This window comes from Glandiceps talaboti, chromosome 17 (genome assembly GCF_964340395.1).
Source record: "Glandiceps talaboti chromosome 17, keGlaTala1.1, whole genome shotgun sequence".
Taxonomy (NCBI): domain Eukaryota; kingdom Metazoa; phylum Hemichordata; class Enteropneusta; family Spengelidae; genus Glandiceps; species Glandiceps talaboti.
The window spans coordinates 18,420,274-18,438,521 of NC_135565.1; the positions used below are offsets into that span (position 1 = coordinate 18,420,274).

Consider the following 18,248-nt stretch of genomic DNA (forward strand, 5'->3'; position numbering starts at 1 on the left):
TCTATCAGACATAATTTATCCCTACATGATATCTTTGTGAGGGAGAAGCCACAAGAATCTGGTAAACCGTCACACTGGACATTAAAACAGGACCCTAATGACAACCTACAAATGAACCGAGCTTTCTGGCCAACAAGTACTGTGATGACACCTCAAGGAGTGATATGTTCACCTGTCATTCTTCCCTCCAATGATGTAGAAAAGACTAAAACCGGTAAGATATACAGGACAGAATTGTCTACTTTGGATTGCTGTACTTTGATTTATGCAATAATCTCCAATAAGCTGTAATATAGTCTGGTATAATTTTAGTCTTTTTTTAAAAAAAAACATGTATGTTACATACAGTAGTCTCTTCAGTGTTTTCGCTCTTTTTAGTATGCTTTTATAAATAATACATCGTCACTTTTTCATTTGTCTTTTGTAGGCATCAAGAGTAAAAATCCCCTCATCTTACCTCGACTAACTCAGTCCTTTGCTATCATCCCAATACCGATGGTTGTCCAGACAACGGCTGGGAGCACGCAACCTTTGCTCAGTCCAGTTATGCCAATTACAACAACTACTACCACTCCTACTATCCCTCCAAGATTGCTACCGGCTACTCCCAGCAGTACTACTCAGAATTCAACAAGTATTAACACTCTGATAAAACCAGGGAAAAGGAAAAGAGAAGGGTCAAAGAAGGGAGATACCAAAAGAGTTAGAATTGCTCCTAAAATTAATACTACTCCTAAAGGTCAAAGTTTAAAGGTCGAATCAAGTATGAGGTCATTCTCTGATTCACGTAATACTTCTCAGTTCATCATGGATGTCGGCTGTAGTTTGGATTCAGGAATGGAGTCACAACCCTCGGAGGCAGAACAGAGTATGCATCAGTCCGTCACCAAGGAAAGAACTCGACCTATCATATTAGGTAACAGACACAACAAGAGGGGAAAGAAATCTAAAAAAGTAGTGAAAAGGGAGACAGAACAACAAGAAAACATAGATTTTGATTTCAGCATATCAGAGATGTTTGCATCTATTGGGGATCTGGACATGCCACAAATGAAAGCGCTGATGACCACACCACCCAAAGGGACTCCAAACATCACATCTACACCAAATAAAGAGCTGATGAACCTAGGCTTCTCACCCCCTGTTGGCTTCACACCCCTCAAAACCTTAAACAATGTAGACAGCGGTGTGGACTCCCCTGATGCCAGACTTGCCCTAGGATTTTCACCAATCAGAGGAGTTTTTACTTCGCCAATGCGGATTTTCTCCGGTGAAGGTCTTGGCATATCGCCCGGGAATTTGGCAGACATTGATGAAATAGATGGCAACATGGAATTGCCAAACTTATGTGGGCAACCTCTCGTACTGACGACACCAAAACGTAAATCAGGCGACAACATTGCGTCTATAAATATTGGATCATTACAGGAACTAGGACTTGCTGGATTGACACCTGACAAAGCTCAGCATGACTACAATCAGAGCCTACATAAGTTCCTAACTGAAGTCAATCTCTCGGGTTATATCAACGAGGAAGACATAGCCATCGGAAACCTTAACTGGGAATGAAGCTCTTATAAAACTGCTCGTACCTTCTGATATACAGTAGACTGGAAAATCTGTAGACTAGGTCTTAAACCGTAACCTCTTTGTGAAGGTGTAAATTCAACTTAAATGCGATTGCTTGTGGAGAAATGATTTTCATGTACCTATGTCAGTGGTGAATGGTGATGACTGGTTTATCATACCACTTAATCACACATTGTATGTAATTCCTTCATGTGGCCAAAAGTGTAAGTTTTTCTATGGCACTGTGGTCTAAATGTTGCCTTATATGTTCTCAACCTCTGACATTAGTGTGTAATAAATCAGTTATTTCCCTTCAAAACTAATATTGGTATGTGATAAATCACTTATTGCTATCCATCACATGTAAGTTGATTATTACCCACCACTACTGACATAAATGTGATAAATCAGTTATCACTCTTGACCACTGTCATCAGTGTGTGATAAATCTCAAAACTGAAATTATAGTGTGATAAGCCAATTATTACACTCCACCACATGCACTAGTATGTGTTAAATCAGTTATTACCCTACACCACGGACAGTCATATGTGATAAATCACAGAACTGAGTGTGATAAGCCAATTAGTACCTTCCACCAATGACATTTAGTATGTGTTAAATCAGTAATCACCCTTCACCACAGACATTACTGTGTAATAAATCCATTATCATCCTCCATTATTTCATATGCTATAAATTTTCAACTAGAACTTTACATTAGTTTGAGTTTCATGCTATATATGTATGCTATTTAATAATTCCTCTATATATCTTGCTTTATGTATCCAGGACTAGACTTAAAAGTTGACCGTTGTAAAATTACAAATATAGACAGAGTAATATATTTTTATCATTTAAAGAGTACTTTACAATCATTGAATTGTCTAAATCATGATTAGAACGTAGACAGACAAAACGAAGAAAACTGGTGACGAAATGCTCATTATTTTCATGACCCCGTGTCAAAGTTTAAAGGTCAGCAAAAATGGAAAATATAACACCTGATATATTTACTTTATAGAATGTTATATTCAGATATGAACTGTTGTAATTGAGTACACAAACATCTGGATTATTTTATTATTTTTTCAACTATTTTGTTTGATTTTTTAGAAAACTTAAAAGAAAACAACCATTTATTTGCATGATGAACAGAATCTGCAAAAATTGACATCTTTTTTTATGTTGAAAAAAAATGGTTTTTCTTTTGTGTTTAGGGTATTGATCAAATATTGATATTGAGTGACCTCTTATTTGATTTTGAACTTTGACCTTTGACTGTTGTATGTATAATAATTTTGGTGTAGAGGGAAAAGCCAAATAGAAATTAATATTTGATTTAAAGTGAGTCATCAAAAATATCCAATATCTTAAGAATCTCACTTGTAAGTTATATATGTAAATGTAAAGTTTGCGTCAGTTATGGAGTCATGATCGTCGAATGGTTAGAGTATGGCTTGGAATCTGCAAGTTACAGGTTTTACCCTGCTGCTGCCATTTAGTTTCTGAAAGGCTAAAGTCCTTGGCAAGATTTGGACAATGACTGTGCCCGAGTCAACCCAGCTGTAATCCCCGGTAATTGGGGACCTGGTAGGATAGAGGTTGCAATGTGTATGCTTTAATCTTATGTGCTTATAGAGGCTGCAATGGCTTCCAAGGAGTTGAGGAAATATAAAGGGCTGTTGTGCCCAGTGTAGATCTGTGCCAGGGGTAGTAATTGTAAAGTGCTTTGAGTGGGAAAGTACTATATAAAAGATAACATTGTAAATACAGTAAGAATGTGACAGAAGAGCAGTTTGGAATACAGCATATTGAATCTCAACCTCTCCTCCCTCAGATTTTTATCCATATTGTTTTGGCAAAGTTAGAAAGAAAAGTGATTGATCCAGAAGTGTTTAGGAGTAAACAGATTAAACTGGAGATGTTTAGAGAATAAAATAGTAATTTACATGGACATTTTGACAATTTGTTGATGTACTAAGAAAACAAGCAATACAACTATAATAATGCAGCAATTTAAATAGATCATGAAGATTTTTGATAATCATGTAACTTGGTGATATGACTCGACTATGGTAATCAAAGCTTCAGTTTAGTAAGATAGACACAAACTAAAACTACTTTTGTTCAATGTGGTAGACTGCACAAGTACAGTAGGTGCTAGTGGTGCCTTTTAATCACCCTGTGATCAAGATAGTGTAAACATTGGAAGTCCCAAAACAGTACAGTACAAGTGGAACCAGCTTTCAGAGAGAGCCACCCAACCAATGTCCTGTAGGTCAACATGTTTCCATAATGGTTTTAGTTTGTGTCCTATCTTGGTAAACCGAAGCCTCAAATAAATTTGTGTAAATAGTTACACTACAACAATCACTGAAATGGTTGATTATTGATTCACGGAGGTGTCAATACTTTTTCTTATGTCAACTTCTTTGAGTTTGTTCATAGGAATATGTCAAAGATTTCTTTAACAAAACTAATCTGCAAAACTTGTGCATTGAGTCTCATTTTCTCTCAAATGTAACAATCATGGTGAAAAGAAGGGCTATACATCATTTGTGAATCTCACTGTGTGTGAAACCATAGAAATAACATTAGTCAGAAGTTTGATAACATTGCATTTTGACCACACTTCTGGTTAAAGTTATTCCTGTGCTGGGTAGGGGCTTCACACACACATATATTTGGATTTGTAATAGCTGTCTATCTAGTAAAGTTTATTCCTGCAGAAATGCATTCATTTCTTTGTAACATTAATAGACAAATAAGTGTGAAAATATTAACTGATATCTATTGAGAGTCTATGATTGGGGCCAGCAAGACTCACAGAGAAAGTCAGCTCCCAAGGTCAAATGTCACAGAATGTCATAACTTTTGACAATGCATTATGGGAATATTCCTTGCAACTGTAGTTGTATAGAGCAGAGGACCATGGGATATGTGGTATAATGGTGAAGGTGTTCGTTGAATCAGAACTTTACAATCACCTGTAAATAATAGTGTATACTTTGAAAGTAAAAATAAACAATCTATACAGAAATTATCTGTTGTCTTGTTTTATTGACTCTGTATTTCCTAAATGAAATCTGCAATCATTTTGTAGTCTCTCTTCCACTGCTTAGATGTTATCCCCCAATATTTTTCTTTGTAACAACCAAGGAAAATATGAATGACCTAAGGGGCCTTTGTCACTGACAACCCTTAGTTCACAAGTATTTTCTGGGTAAATGAAGACAAATATTGGAGAATAACATAATTATATCAGTGCCAGTAATATCAAAGTAATTTTGAATATTTTGACTAATATTTTGAACACGGCAGAACCAGTGATGTAAACACGTGTTGTCGTGACATAGATGCACGTTGTTGTGATGTAGAACAACCAGAGTATATAGTCTATATTTGGCTTGTGCATGGTATATCACTCTTTCGAGGAATAAAATAATGTGAACAGACTAGCAAAATTGCTGTGTAAGGACTGCACATTACTTCAGTGCACCTACAATTTCTAGATGACATGTTTGTTTATATTGCTGTTGTAACATTCAACTTCTCTAGAAACATCCATAGGCAATCAACAGACACAAACTTACCCTATTATGGTTGCAGCATGTTGATAAAGTTTTACATTGTAATGTACATCAACACAATTCCACTCACTGTAGGGTAATGTTTCTGATACCATGTTTTCCTCAAGTGGCAGCACACATATAATACCCTGTTTCACTATCTTGATTAGGCCCCAAAAAAACAAAAATTGTGTGGTTCCAATTACGCTCAATTTTAGTGTCTAGTTCAGGTAGTTTAATGTTTTCCAAATGGTCTTCCATGTTATTGATTTCTTCTCATCAGATGTACAGCCATTGCAGACTGGAAGAACAGTTTTATATTGTCTTTTTTAAATGTCAGTTTCCGTACCCACTATTCCTTGCGAGACTTAACAATTTTTGCAATTTTATTATTTTTTTCTTGAAAAAAAGTTTGGGGTTGATAGTGAAAAACTAGGTGGGGTAGGTAACTGGAACCAAACTATTGTTTGCCAAGACCTTACAGAGCAATTATATCCACATAACCAAGGCACAGGTATTTCCTGCTTGTGTAAGCTACCACACACAACACTACTTGTAGTTTAGGTCCATCTTAGTTTGATGATAGCATGGTTTCCGTAGTAGTATTAATAATGTAAACAGAGACATTGAATTCAGTCATGTATATTAAATACCTTTATTCTGGTGAACATTTGTTCAGAAAAAGACTGATAACACATTACACAGTTAAGTAAAGACACACAGAACTAGATCAAGAAAAGTCACATGTTAAATAGTTTTTAAGAGTTAAAAATATTTCGATAAGTTAGAAAAATAATATTAGTGAACATTTTTGAATACTGATACAAATGCTAGCTGAAATAATTACAAGTAGTTTATTAAAGATTTCCAGGGGTTGGGAGCATATTTCCAGGGTTTTCCAGGTTTTTGTTTTTGTTTGAAATTCCAGGGTTTTCCAGGACCGTGCGAACCCTGTTTACGCAATATACAGATCATACAACTATTAATAGCTTGCTTTGAAAATGAATCTTGAGAATTAACACTCTTTGGGTGAACTGGTTTTCCAACAACATACAGGACACAAAAAGTTTATCAGGGCTAAAAATATCCACCAATTGTTGAATTACATGTAGGTTTTAACACAATCAGTTCAATTTAGTAAATAGTTTTTGATCTGCCCTGGTCAATGTAATGATCCTTATCAGGATGGCAAATGTCACAATTTTCAAATAACAAATTTACTGTGGAACCGGAATACACTGCGATAGGGATATAAGCATATGTAATTCCAGCCCTGTAGTTGTGTTCTCGTATTTATTTTTAATTATTTAACTTTGATATGAGTCAGGTAGTCAACACAGGTGACGAACACAAATAACCGTGAACCCCAAAACAAATACACATAGAAATAAAAGACAACTGTCAAAAAATACAAACAATTTGCTATAATGATGCTGTCCTATATCATTTGGATGAATTGTACTGTCGTTTTCTGATTCACCAGGTAGAGGTTGGTGTTCTTAAACTATCTATGGTAGTTTATTGTAGATAGAACTTTGTATGCAGAATTTACTGTTTGAGAAGAATTTCTTGCAAAATTTCAAAATCAAACACGGAGGTCAACACAAAATAATTACTTACAAACCAATAAACAGGAAACTCCTAAAAATTGCTAAATGGCGTAAAATATTTTACAAACATTACTGTTTGGAACAGGGAACTATTGTAATTTGTTTACTATTACATGCAAGTAAAATACTGCATACAAAACTTCTTTTCTTGTAGCCAAATAGCACAGTACCGATATATTCAAAACTACTACAGCATACAAACTATCGCTGTTTTAAACAGGAACATTTCATAATTTATTGTTAAATGTCAGTAAACTACTAAATGTAGAGTATTTAACCTTTTCTAGCTAAATACAACAACCGTTTTGGAAACAACACTACACATCGTAAGTCGACCATTCAGTGGAATACTTCCCAGTTGACCTTGACCTTAACCTTCAAGGTCAAATGTGTCATATTGAAATGTGTGGATACTAATTTGTTGTACGATTCTTTAGCTGATGAGTAGATTATTATCTAATAGAATTCTTGAATGTAAGACACACTACCAGACTTATTGCTACTCTGTTGTCATGGTTATACAATCAACTAGACATCTCTCTACTCTGTCGTAACATTCAGGCCCTACACTCTACCAGACTTCTCTACTCTGCTGTGACAGTCAAGGCCCTACACTCTACCAGACTTCTCTACGATGTTGTGACATGCAAGGCCCTACACTCTACCAGACATCTCTCTACGATGTTGTGACATGCAAGGCCCTACACTCTACCAGACTTCTCTCTACTCTGTCAGTCAAGGTCTTACACTCTACCCGACTTCTCTCTACTCTGTTTGACAGACATGGTTCTACAAACTTTTGGAAATGTTTTCCAAAGTATAACATTAAAGGGACATAGGCCAACTCAAGACACAATTTTTCTAAACTTTAAATAGTTACATAAAATCCATCTTGTATTTGAAAAGAGCATAACATATCAATATAGCTTCTACAAGTCCATGAGTCAAACGAAGTGTTACTACAACCCTGATGTCAGTAGTACTTTTGGGTGCACCCATAAAGTACCTTATCAAATCATTTATTTTGTTTGCCTGCCTGACAGTTATACCACAGATCTCATGTTTACAAGTTATGATCAGACAGCTTTAAGTACAAAAATTAATTCTTCACACGACACAAAAAATGTTGCAGAAAAAGGCTTAGATCTGATCCTGTAAGCTGAACCCGCGATGCTTACGAAATCATGTGTACAAATAAGCCATCAAGGAGATGCTGTCTGGACATGAAATTTTTAAAAGTAAGTTGACACAAGGAACAGCAAGTGATAACAAAATCAAACTATTATGAAGTCATCTTGAAGATTTAAACTGAAAAATATAATATAAATAAAAAATCTATGTTCACACTTCATAATTAACTTTTTTTTTTTGAAGTTTATACATATGTTTTAAGTATTTTTATTGTGGTTTTATTCTTTTTTCTATATCTTTTTTTTTTTAATTTTAACATTTAGGTGTGAAGTATCAAAACTATGTAACTGCTCTCTTTCTTACTATAGTAGTAATCTCTCCCTTTTAAAAATTCTGAATTCTTTGCATCATATAAATAATGTCTTTGCAAAAATCTAACATTTACTGTTGTGAAGCACGTTTGGGGGGAAAATAATGCTGCCATGAAGTGGGAAAATAATTATTGTGCATGACTACTTTTTTTAGGGGTTTCTTAAGGTAGAATGCGCCTAAAGGGAAAATTTCCCTGAAAATCAAACTTCTTTGATTCTCTCCAAACTTTGCCATAAAAAAGCTTATTCCTGGTCCTTTTGAAATAATATAAAAGCATTTAGCAGATCACTGTCTTGTTTTCAAGAAAATCATCAATCTTTTATGTTACCATAGAGTTTAACACAGTAGTCAGTGGCCATATTGGAATCTAAAATGATGACTTTGACATGGCGGCCATATTGGATTTTTAAATGATGACATTTTGAGACTTAAACAAAGTAGTTGGCGGCCATATTGGATTCTAAAATGACTAAATTTGATATCATTTTGACCTCTATTTAAAAAGTTTGTATGGCGACCCTACATTTTATTACTGTTTTTAACTGAGAAGAGATTGGAGTTTTCTTGACAGTCAGGATTTTACCCAAATAACATTCCTTGATGGGAATTTGGCATCTACCCAGAACACTTCTTAAATGATTTGATGGACTCCACAATGTGAATGTAAAATCAATTTGATGCAATGACACTTATGGGTACCGATTCTGTAACTAATCCATATGACGAGGAAGACAATAATGTCAATTTGATCAACCAAATTTGAGTGCTCTCGAAAATTGTTTAATTTTAAAAGGCAGTAAGCATCATTGTACAAACCACTATCCTGTTAACTGCACATTGTACAACTCTTAATACATCTAATATGTTATATTGCATCAATCCCAAAATAAAACTCTATGTAGCTGTAACTAGAATGTATCTGTTTACACATGGACATCAAACCAATGTACATTGTACCATCAACAATACTGTGGTAATTTGGCTAATCAGAAGGACTGTTAAAAGGTGACAAACTTGGACTGAAAATAGTGAGAACCTACAGCTATGAGGGCTTTAACTTAGAAAATTGATACTTTCAGCTAAAAAATGGAAAAGAAAATTGCTGTTGAAGGGTGAGTTTTAAGTTATGACAGCGGCAAATGAAGCTTCAGCTTACTTACTAAGATAGACACAAACTAAGACTATTGCTGTGACATGTTGGTATAACAGCTACTGAATGGACTTTGGTTTAATAATACTCTCAGCCCGGGGGTGGCTACTCCCCGTATGAGTACATGTATATGTATTTGTGCTGCCCTTTGGGGTGCATTTTCTAGCCCTTTGGTCTAAAATGGGGGTCTGATTTTTTCGAGCTGAAGAGTTTAAAAAATGGGGTCCACTTTGCATTATTTTTATTTTGCTTGGTCAAAAATGTGGTCCATTGTCCTTTACCAAATCATAATTGCCATTAATTGCCCCAAAATGTTGCCTCCTAAGAAAAATGTAGTTTGGTCTAAACTTTCATCTTTTAGAAACCTGTAATGGTCTAAAATGGGTACAGTATTGGTTTTTGGTCAAAGTGTGTCTAAAATGGGGCCTGGGGTTTCCAGCACTGGCCACACACCCCTACCAGAGCTGGCCACTGATACCGCCGCTGGGGCTCTCACTATGGTGGAATTTCTGATAGCTAGTTTTTTATCAAGTGGCCACCCTTTATCTTGATTACAGGGTAATTATATCTGCACAACAGAGGTGTGCTACATGCATCACCCACTGGCGTAATCTATCACATCGAATAACAATAGTTCACTTTATATCTTAGTAAGCCGAAACCATAGTTGCCACTGCAGTACATATCAAAATAATCCTAGTGATTGGTAGATATCTGATAGCTAATTAATCTAAAACACAATATACAATATTACAATTAATCAAAAATTTTGATAGCAAAAAACAAACACTCATTGGCAGTACAGCTTTCACATAAAAACATTGCATGACAACAACCTAACATACGGCATCTTTCTATAATCTCAGACGCGTTGCTGGAAAAATTCAGCAAAATTCATGAAATGTTTCATCGGATAAAATTAAGATTATAAAATAGAGATGCATTTAAATAAGCAGGAATGATCTGTCTAAGTTAAGTTCAACAAAGTCAAAGTTAAAGTTCAACAAATGTCAAAGTTTAAAGTTCAACAAATGTCAAAGTTCAACGAGTCAAACACACAAGTGAGAACACACCACAACATTCCTATTCTTGCTGCTGCATAGATGTTGATTCAACGCCTGACTCTTGGAAGAGTTAGTCTGGGGTGTTTATACTCTATATTGCCTACCTGAGGGATATACTGACCTCTTAACATCAATATTAACCCTTTTCAAGTCTTTGACGTGTTATTAACTTTACAGATATTAAACAGCAATATTACCCACCAGAAGTGTAGTCACCCCTAAAAGTCAATAGTTACTTCTTTGATGTGTTATTGACTTCACGGATCATAATAGGCTTCAGTCAATCAAACAATAATATTGCCCACTAGAAGTGTAGTGATCCCTTAAAGTCAATATTGACCTCTGACACATAATATTGACCTCACAGTTGATAATGCACTTCAGCCAATCAGAAAAAAAATGACCCATTTGAGGATTATTAACCCTTAGGATTAATATTGACCTCATGGATTTATTATTGTCTTCACAGCTGATTACTGTTCCAGCCAATCAGATGACAGGGTCACCGTGTCTCAACCAATCAAATGAGATGTGTCATGTTTCAAATACAGCAATAAGAAATACTACTTTAAATAGTATGCCTAGTAACAACTTTATACAATACAAAGTATTTATTGTTAGTGGTCTCCATTCTGTGATCCTTCTGGGGTTTGGACATGAACTAAATCATGCTGTTCCATTAACACCTGGGTTGACATTATTGATCCATCACTACCAACTTCTAATGGTAGCTGAAGTCCTGTTGTTGGATCAACAGATGTTCCATTCTGTAAAAAAAAAGATAAACACCAGAAAAATATGAAGTTCATAATATAAATTTTATTTTTATTTGAAACCTACTAATAATAGTGAGATGATGAATGATGGAACCAAAAGTGCAGCTAATGGATTACATGTGCATCAATCAATCAATCAATCAATCAATCAATCAATCAATCAATTAATCAAGAATTAGCATCTAATAAAAGCAAATCAGTTAATTAATAAAGCATTCATATCTAATAAAACAGTCTAGTCACTCTCTCAGATTACAGTTTATACCAAACATATTGATAACAGAAGAGTTTTCAATTTTGTCCAAAAGAAACAAACTAGGTTACTATAGAATAGCTCCAGAGGCAGGATGTTTCACACGGTGCTGTACACATGTATGCATGTCCCCCCCACCCACCCACCCACCCACCCACCCACCCACATCAACTTTCTTATTTGGTATACTGGGTATACTATCTAACATTTATCTGATCACATGTGTTGACCATGTGATGACAGCAAATATTTCTGCTTCATGCACTCAACAAATTATCCAAGATGTTCTTACACTGTGGCACATCACAGTTAATGTGTTAAGTTTTATGGACATGCAAATCTGTCACCTAATGCCCACTAATACACCATCATTTTATGGTGGTACATGTATGTCAGTTGCTGGGTAATAATATATCAATTTCTTGAATGTTTACTACTTTATAACTATCCCTGTTTATACATTTTGTACCTCAGATCAGTTGTGTTTAACATAAGACAAATTTATTACCTGTGAAGTACCACTTCCATCAAGATCATCCTCCCCCATTCTTGAACCTGAATGGAATCTTCCACCATCACCACGGATACGATTCATAGCATGCCGATGTCTGGACTCATGCAGATATTTCTGTTGATATATACAAATCAAGCAGTGCTTAAAAATAAACACATTTTCTGAAGAGGATACAGCATGTATGGTAGTTGTATAGTCTCTTTACAGGACAGTTACCTGTAGGCCCTTATTCAAAGTAAATGCATAAATGACAGCAAATATTAAGATAATAAGAATGAATTAACAATGAATGACCAACATATATTGAGAAAAGTTGGAACTGTATCATAACGACTATAAAATAGTTTAGTTCATAGACTTTGGATTCACAATTACTTCTCAAAATTTTGTCTACGTAAAAGGAACTAACGTACCACCATGCAGACATCAAAATACTGGCACCTGCAACTCTGTATCTAGTTGTAATTTATTCAAATGGTTTATTTCATTTAGACAAAATGTAGCACAAAATTGCAATCTTGCTCTTCAAGTAGCAATTTCTGAATCTGCGTGGTTGTATCAAACAGAGCCAGTGGACATTAATTTGAAATGGGCAGTACATTATCCAGACTAACTACATCTAGTCTTATTCTCACTCTCACTTTAAATTTATCCTTAGTATCTTATGAAGGAGATAACAGTTCTTCATAAGATGATGTTTATTTTGCACCATCCATTTGAGCACTACCTAATCATAATCACATAACTTACTTTATATGATTATTGAGGCTATCCTTTTCTGATTATAATAATATAGAACTGAAATTCATGATATCATAACTTTGTTTTGGAAATATTTCACTCACTTAAACATGTACACACACACACACACAGACAGACAGACACAGACAGACACATACATACACAGACACATACAGACAGACACAGAGACACACACACAGAGTACATAGCACATATTACCTTTCTCTCCTTTGGAATTTTCCCTTCAGCTTCAAGTTTAGCTCTTGCTTGGCGTCTTTTTAAAATTCTATGATACTGTTTGGCATTTACATATAATGGCTCTTCTTCCAACAATTCTGCACCGGGAAGGGGTATTCTCTGCATTGTTGGCACTCCCCCTGATCCAGGCACCATCTTGCAATAGAGAGTAAAAGCAGTTCAGGCTGTAGTTCTACTGCACAGGTATAAAAACTGTTTCTTTGAAGACCTTAGTTGCTTTGTCAAATACCTCATAGTGCTTATAAAGTTCTACAGAATGCTAGCATGAAAATGTGGGTATATTAAATAACAATAAAAAAACTCAAAAATAGAACTACACTGCATGTACTGAAGGGAGAATGAATGCAGGTGCATTTATATTATTGAATTAAAAACAGCACAAAAAATAAAACATTTAGTAGGATTAGTATTACACCCTCAAGCACAAATCAGGTAGCACATGTACATATACAAAGCCCAGAGAAATGACACACTTACTGCATTTCAATCTGAAGTTATTTCTATGGGCTGAATGCTTGTACACCAATTTTGTTGTCAGTTGGAGGGGCTGAGGGGTGTTTGCAGATGTGTTGTAGTATGTTTGTTTGTTTGTTGGTTGGTGTATTGTTGTTAACTACACTACAAACTAATACTTACCATAACCATTGATCCCGATGAACTACCTGCCACTGGTACTGTCATAACTGTTGACGGAGTAGCTGGTGTTGCTGCCTGTGTACTTTGAACTTGGAGTATATTAGCTGAAAATAATCAGACAAAAAAAATTCTTAAAAAAAAGCTTCATTTTTTGGGTTATATTTAGTATTCATTTACAGTGTATTGCAAATTGTGATATATACATAGAATGAAAACTTGTTATTGTGGTCAGACCACTATAATCATTTGCTACATTTGTTGTGTCATAATGGACTATATAAGATACAGTATGTCGTTCTGCCCTCACCAGCCTTCTCTATCCAAAGGTGTTGAGCGATGTGTGAGCATACAGGCTATGATAATGCCTACGAATGTTAAACTACTTACTTGTCATCATTGTACACCACAGTCTTTTTACAGCACCATCCAAAACGCACTGTCTCGGATGAAATATCAGCTCTGATTTGTGAGAATGCTAGACTGTCGACAGTCGCTCACGCCTTTTTTCCTACATCTTATCTAAACTCCAATCCGGCGCAACACTACTATAATCGCAGAGTAAAATCGCATACTGATATTGAGGACCAAAGGCCCGAGCTCGATATCAGTATGCAATTATAGTAGTATTGCACCGGATCGGAGCGCGGCAATGACTTAAGTTTAGATAAAACTAGGGGAAAAAGGCGCAAGCGACTGTCGACAGTCTATGAGAATGCTTACCTGTAAGACCTATGATCTATGGTACTGAATACACTGGATTGATTTATCTTATACTTATTATACTTACATGCTGCTGTTTGTTGTATCTGATTTTGTTGTACAACAGCTGTTTGTTGTGTGTTAGTTTCTGCTGCTGTCTGTACCGGTTGATATAGAATTGTCTGTCCATCCTGCATCACTAGTTGTTGCAACTGTGCAGTCTGTCCTGTCTGCTGTGCTGGTTGCTGTATAATTATCTGCTGTGGCTGGTTTTGTTGTCCTTGGATTTGTTGAACTTGTTGACCAGGTTGAACTTGGATTTGTTGTGGTTGTACAACTTGAAACTGAAAAGAAACAGATGGTCATCCATCAACTTGGCACAAACTAAGTTTATACAATTTTACTTGAGTGAAAATACATGTTTTGAATCGAATATGTGATTCCACTTTCATCTTGATTCCAAATTTAGGTTCACAATCATGACCAGAATCCCAGGCCTTGAAGTGAACTCCATCGTCTATGGACCTGACATGTATGATAGGCTCTCACTTCTGACATTGTTGGTACTACTACTGAGATGTACGATAGTTTGACCTATGACCTTTTACACTCGCCTGTTGTACTTGGGTTCTTGTATTGTAGTTTGACCTATGACCTATGACCTTTGACACTCACCTGTTGTACTTGGTTTCCTGATACTGGTATTTGTATTGTAGTTTGACCTGGCTGTACTGACTGTAACTGTTGTTGTGGTACTTGAACCATGATTTGCTGCCCATTAGCTGTCTGGATAATTTGGCCTCCTGACCCAACCTGAATCACCTAAAAATACATTGATATAAATATGGCAGGGATAAATGATGACATTGACAGGGTATATCTGCTACTATGCCATCTAGTGTTCGAAATATGAGTCAAAACTTTCGAAATGTACATTACTTTCCCCAATTTTTCTTCGATATTACTGGTACTGGTATAATTATGTTATTCAGAAGGTTTTTCTTCATTCAGCTGGAAAATACCTGAGGGTTGTCACTAATCGTCTACCAACTCGTAGTGACAAGACCCCTTAGGTCACTCATATTTTCCTTGGCTGAAGGAAGCAAAATATTGGAGAATAATATATATTAACTACAAAGAATCCTATATTAACAGGTATTGCCATTTTCAGTGGTACAAGCTGACTTTATAGACTGTTCTTACTCAACTGAAAGTAATTACATAACTTCAATCAAATTATTCTAGTCAGGGATCGAAATTAACAGTAGTCCCATACCCACAGACTACGAATTCTTGTCATGGGGCTACCATAATTTTCAGCTGGTAGCCCACTCTGGCTACCACTCATTATGTGATGAAGGTGGAAGATTTATGGACATGAAAGTATTTTAATAACACATGAATTTCCAATAGAGGAAATCTGTTTTCAGTTCATGAATATGGGACTACAGGTCACAATTCTTGGGCTACCACTTTCTGAAATTGGTAGCCACCTCGACTACCGAAGAAAAAAAGTTAATTTCGAGCCTTGTTAGTTGTAGTTAATGTTAATGCATAACTTCTAGGACATTACAATGTCTTATGGCATTGTTAGAACTATTCATTCCATAGCACAGGGATTTCCTTCACATTGTTTTGATATGTACAAAACATTATGTCATCAGATTGTTCAGACTGCACTGATTTGAATTCAGCTACCTGCTAGAGATGCTTCAGGAAATAGAATACTGTATCTTTCGGACACGCAGCAAAAATTACCCTACAACATATTAATTCAGCTTATGCCCCTTAAATGTAAATCTTACCTGTGGTAATAACTGGCCTTGTCCTGCCTGACTAACTTGTGTGGTTTGTTGTGTAGCATTTGTGGGCTGTTGTATAGTTTGTATGGCTATTTGATCAGTATTGATCGTCTGTGCCACGGAAGTGTTCTCCATTTTTTTTTACCTTGTTCTCAACCTGAAACAGTAATAACAATGTTAAGAGCTTGCATTTCCAAACCACAATATGTCCAATAAAGATAAGTTCTTCTACTTCACCATTCCATGGTTTCTATGGAAACATAAATTTTATGCTTCAAACAAGACTTATTCAAGTCAATGTGATTACTCATGACCAAACAGTCTTTTTGCAATAAAAACAGGTTTTGGTCAAGATAACATTTTATACAAATGTAAATAAAGGCCAGTGTGCCCTCTAAGCCAATTTGATGTGCCACTGACTCATGTAATTTCTAGTGACGTATCAAAAATTGGTATTCCCCTATCTCATACTATGTCGTGGTGACTCACAAGAAATGCCAGTTTTTATCATTTTTGACTCGCAACAACAAAATTTGGCTATCATTAGAGGGCACACTGATACAGGCCAACTTCAGATTAGGATTATAAACTCTAGGTTTTTAAGATAAAATTAATGCAATGATGACCTGAGATTGACACATGTCCCTTTAATAAGTATTTGGTGACCATCTATTCAAACTATTATCTACATCACTGACACAGTGATAAATATTAACACTTCCTTGCCATATGCTAAAACCAATGTTTTCGAACTGTTTTTGGTCTTCAATTTGGTCAGTAAGCAAGGAATTTACTCTCTCTAATTTTGAATAAACAGACACCTTTTCTGTCCTTTATAACCACTTCATTCCAACATAGACATTAGATTCTCTCCAATGTCTTGGACTCTGTCTAATATGTATGATTAAAAAAACACTTTACAATCATGTTAATTACTAGTCCTGGTTACAGACAGTACATGTTAAGACTCGATCCTGACAATGTCCCATTTATACAAGAAAAAAAAGAAAAATTGTTTACTTGAGAGAACAGAAGGATTGGGAAACATGCAATGTCAGAATCAGGAAGGAAATGGGGCAATGTCGGAATCAAGTCCTAACTTACCTGTCTGCAGGCAGGACTACCAACCTATAAAGTGGGCTTACAAATGTATTGTTAAAGCTCTAGATATTATCTATACTGCATGAAAATAAATACAAAACAAACATAAAAAATTGGATAAAAATGTTATTATTTCATATGTCACATATGTATGGATAATTTCCAGAGTACCTAGTATTGGTCTTACAGTGAATTCAAATTTACACATAGTGACACTTCTAGTCTTCTACGAGGTTAGGATTGTCAGGTTGATCAAATTTGTGGTCATGAATATGCAATGTCGCAAGTTTATACATTGTGCAATCAATAACAATTAAACTTTAAAAGGTAAATATTTTCCCCTCTAATGCAAGCGATCATAACAACGTAGATTTTAAAAAAAAATGTGTTGTTAGTCAAGCAACTAAAAGCAACAAATTTTGTGAATCGGTATTTAGCATGGCATGGACAATGTACTAAACCGTAAACGAAGCCCTACAATATGCAACACACATCAGTGAACCAGTCCACATACGATGTACATGATATGAATCAGACGCTGTCAAGAGATACATACATACAAATCTTTCTCAAAATCTACACTTCTTAACTTTTGTCTACACGTTTAGACCTATAATGGTCATAACTCGATATAAAACGTACTGGGATCTGAACAATTTAGTGAATGGACACGGAAACTACCGAAACGAGAATTGATCGACAAAAGACGCTGTGTTAGCGTCATGGCAGACAAAGCCAAGATAGGGGCTCTCCGCCGAGAATCGTGTATGACATTTTCCAATGAAATTCCCACAACCAGGTCATTTTCACTCCTCCCAGACACGAATCTCCCGCTCGACAGCTGAGTGGACAATATTTCGACCAAGAGAAGGAAAATTAGTGACTTACAGGTAAAAGAAGATGATCTGATTGGCTGTAAATGTAAGGATACAGTGCCAACGAATAGGAAAACGACAACCCTCGCTGTCCTATACCAGGCAGAGGAAGCTTTCCAATGAGA

At 35.7% G+C, this 18,248-nt stretch overlaps 1 protein-coding gene across 2 annotated transcripts; it reads right to left on the reverse strand.

The window, feature by feature from the left end:
- Positions 1-10,369: 10,369 nt before the first annotated feature.
- LOC144447980 (nuclear transcription factor Y subunit alpha-like) lies at positions 10,370-18,219 on the reverse strand. 2 transcript variants are annotated; one of them, XM_078138105.1, is made up of 8 exons: positions 18,137-18,219; positions 16,151-16,304; positions 15,021-15,167; positions 14,434-14,689; positions 13,647-13,750; positions 12,972-13,145; positions 12,006-12,125; positions 10,370-11,235 (listed from the first exon to the last, which is right to left on the reverse strand). In XM_078138105.1, the coding sequence occupies exons 2-8, from the start codon at positions 16,280-16,282 to the stop codon at positions 11,086-11,088; spliced, it is 1,083 nt and encodes a 360-aa protein (XP_077994231.1). In that variant the 5' UTR covers positions 16,283-16,304; positions 18,137-18,219; the 3' UTR covers positions 10,370-11,085. The 2 variants fall into 2 exon arrangements, with proteins under 2 accessions (XP_077994231.1, XP_077994233.1); XM_078138107.1 differs by lacking the exon at positions 18,137-18,219 and adding an exon at positions 17,891-17,968.
- Positions 18,220-18,248: the final 29 nt, after the last annotated feature.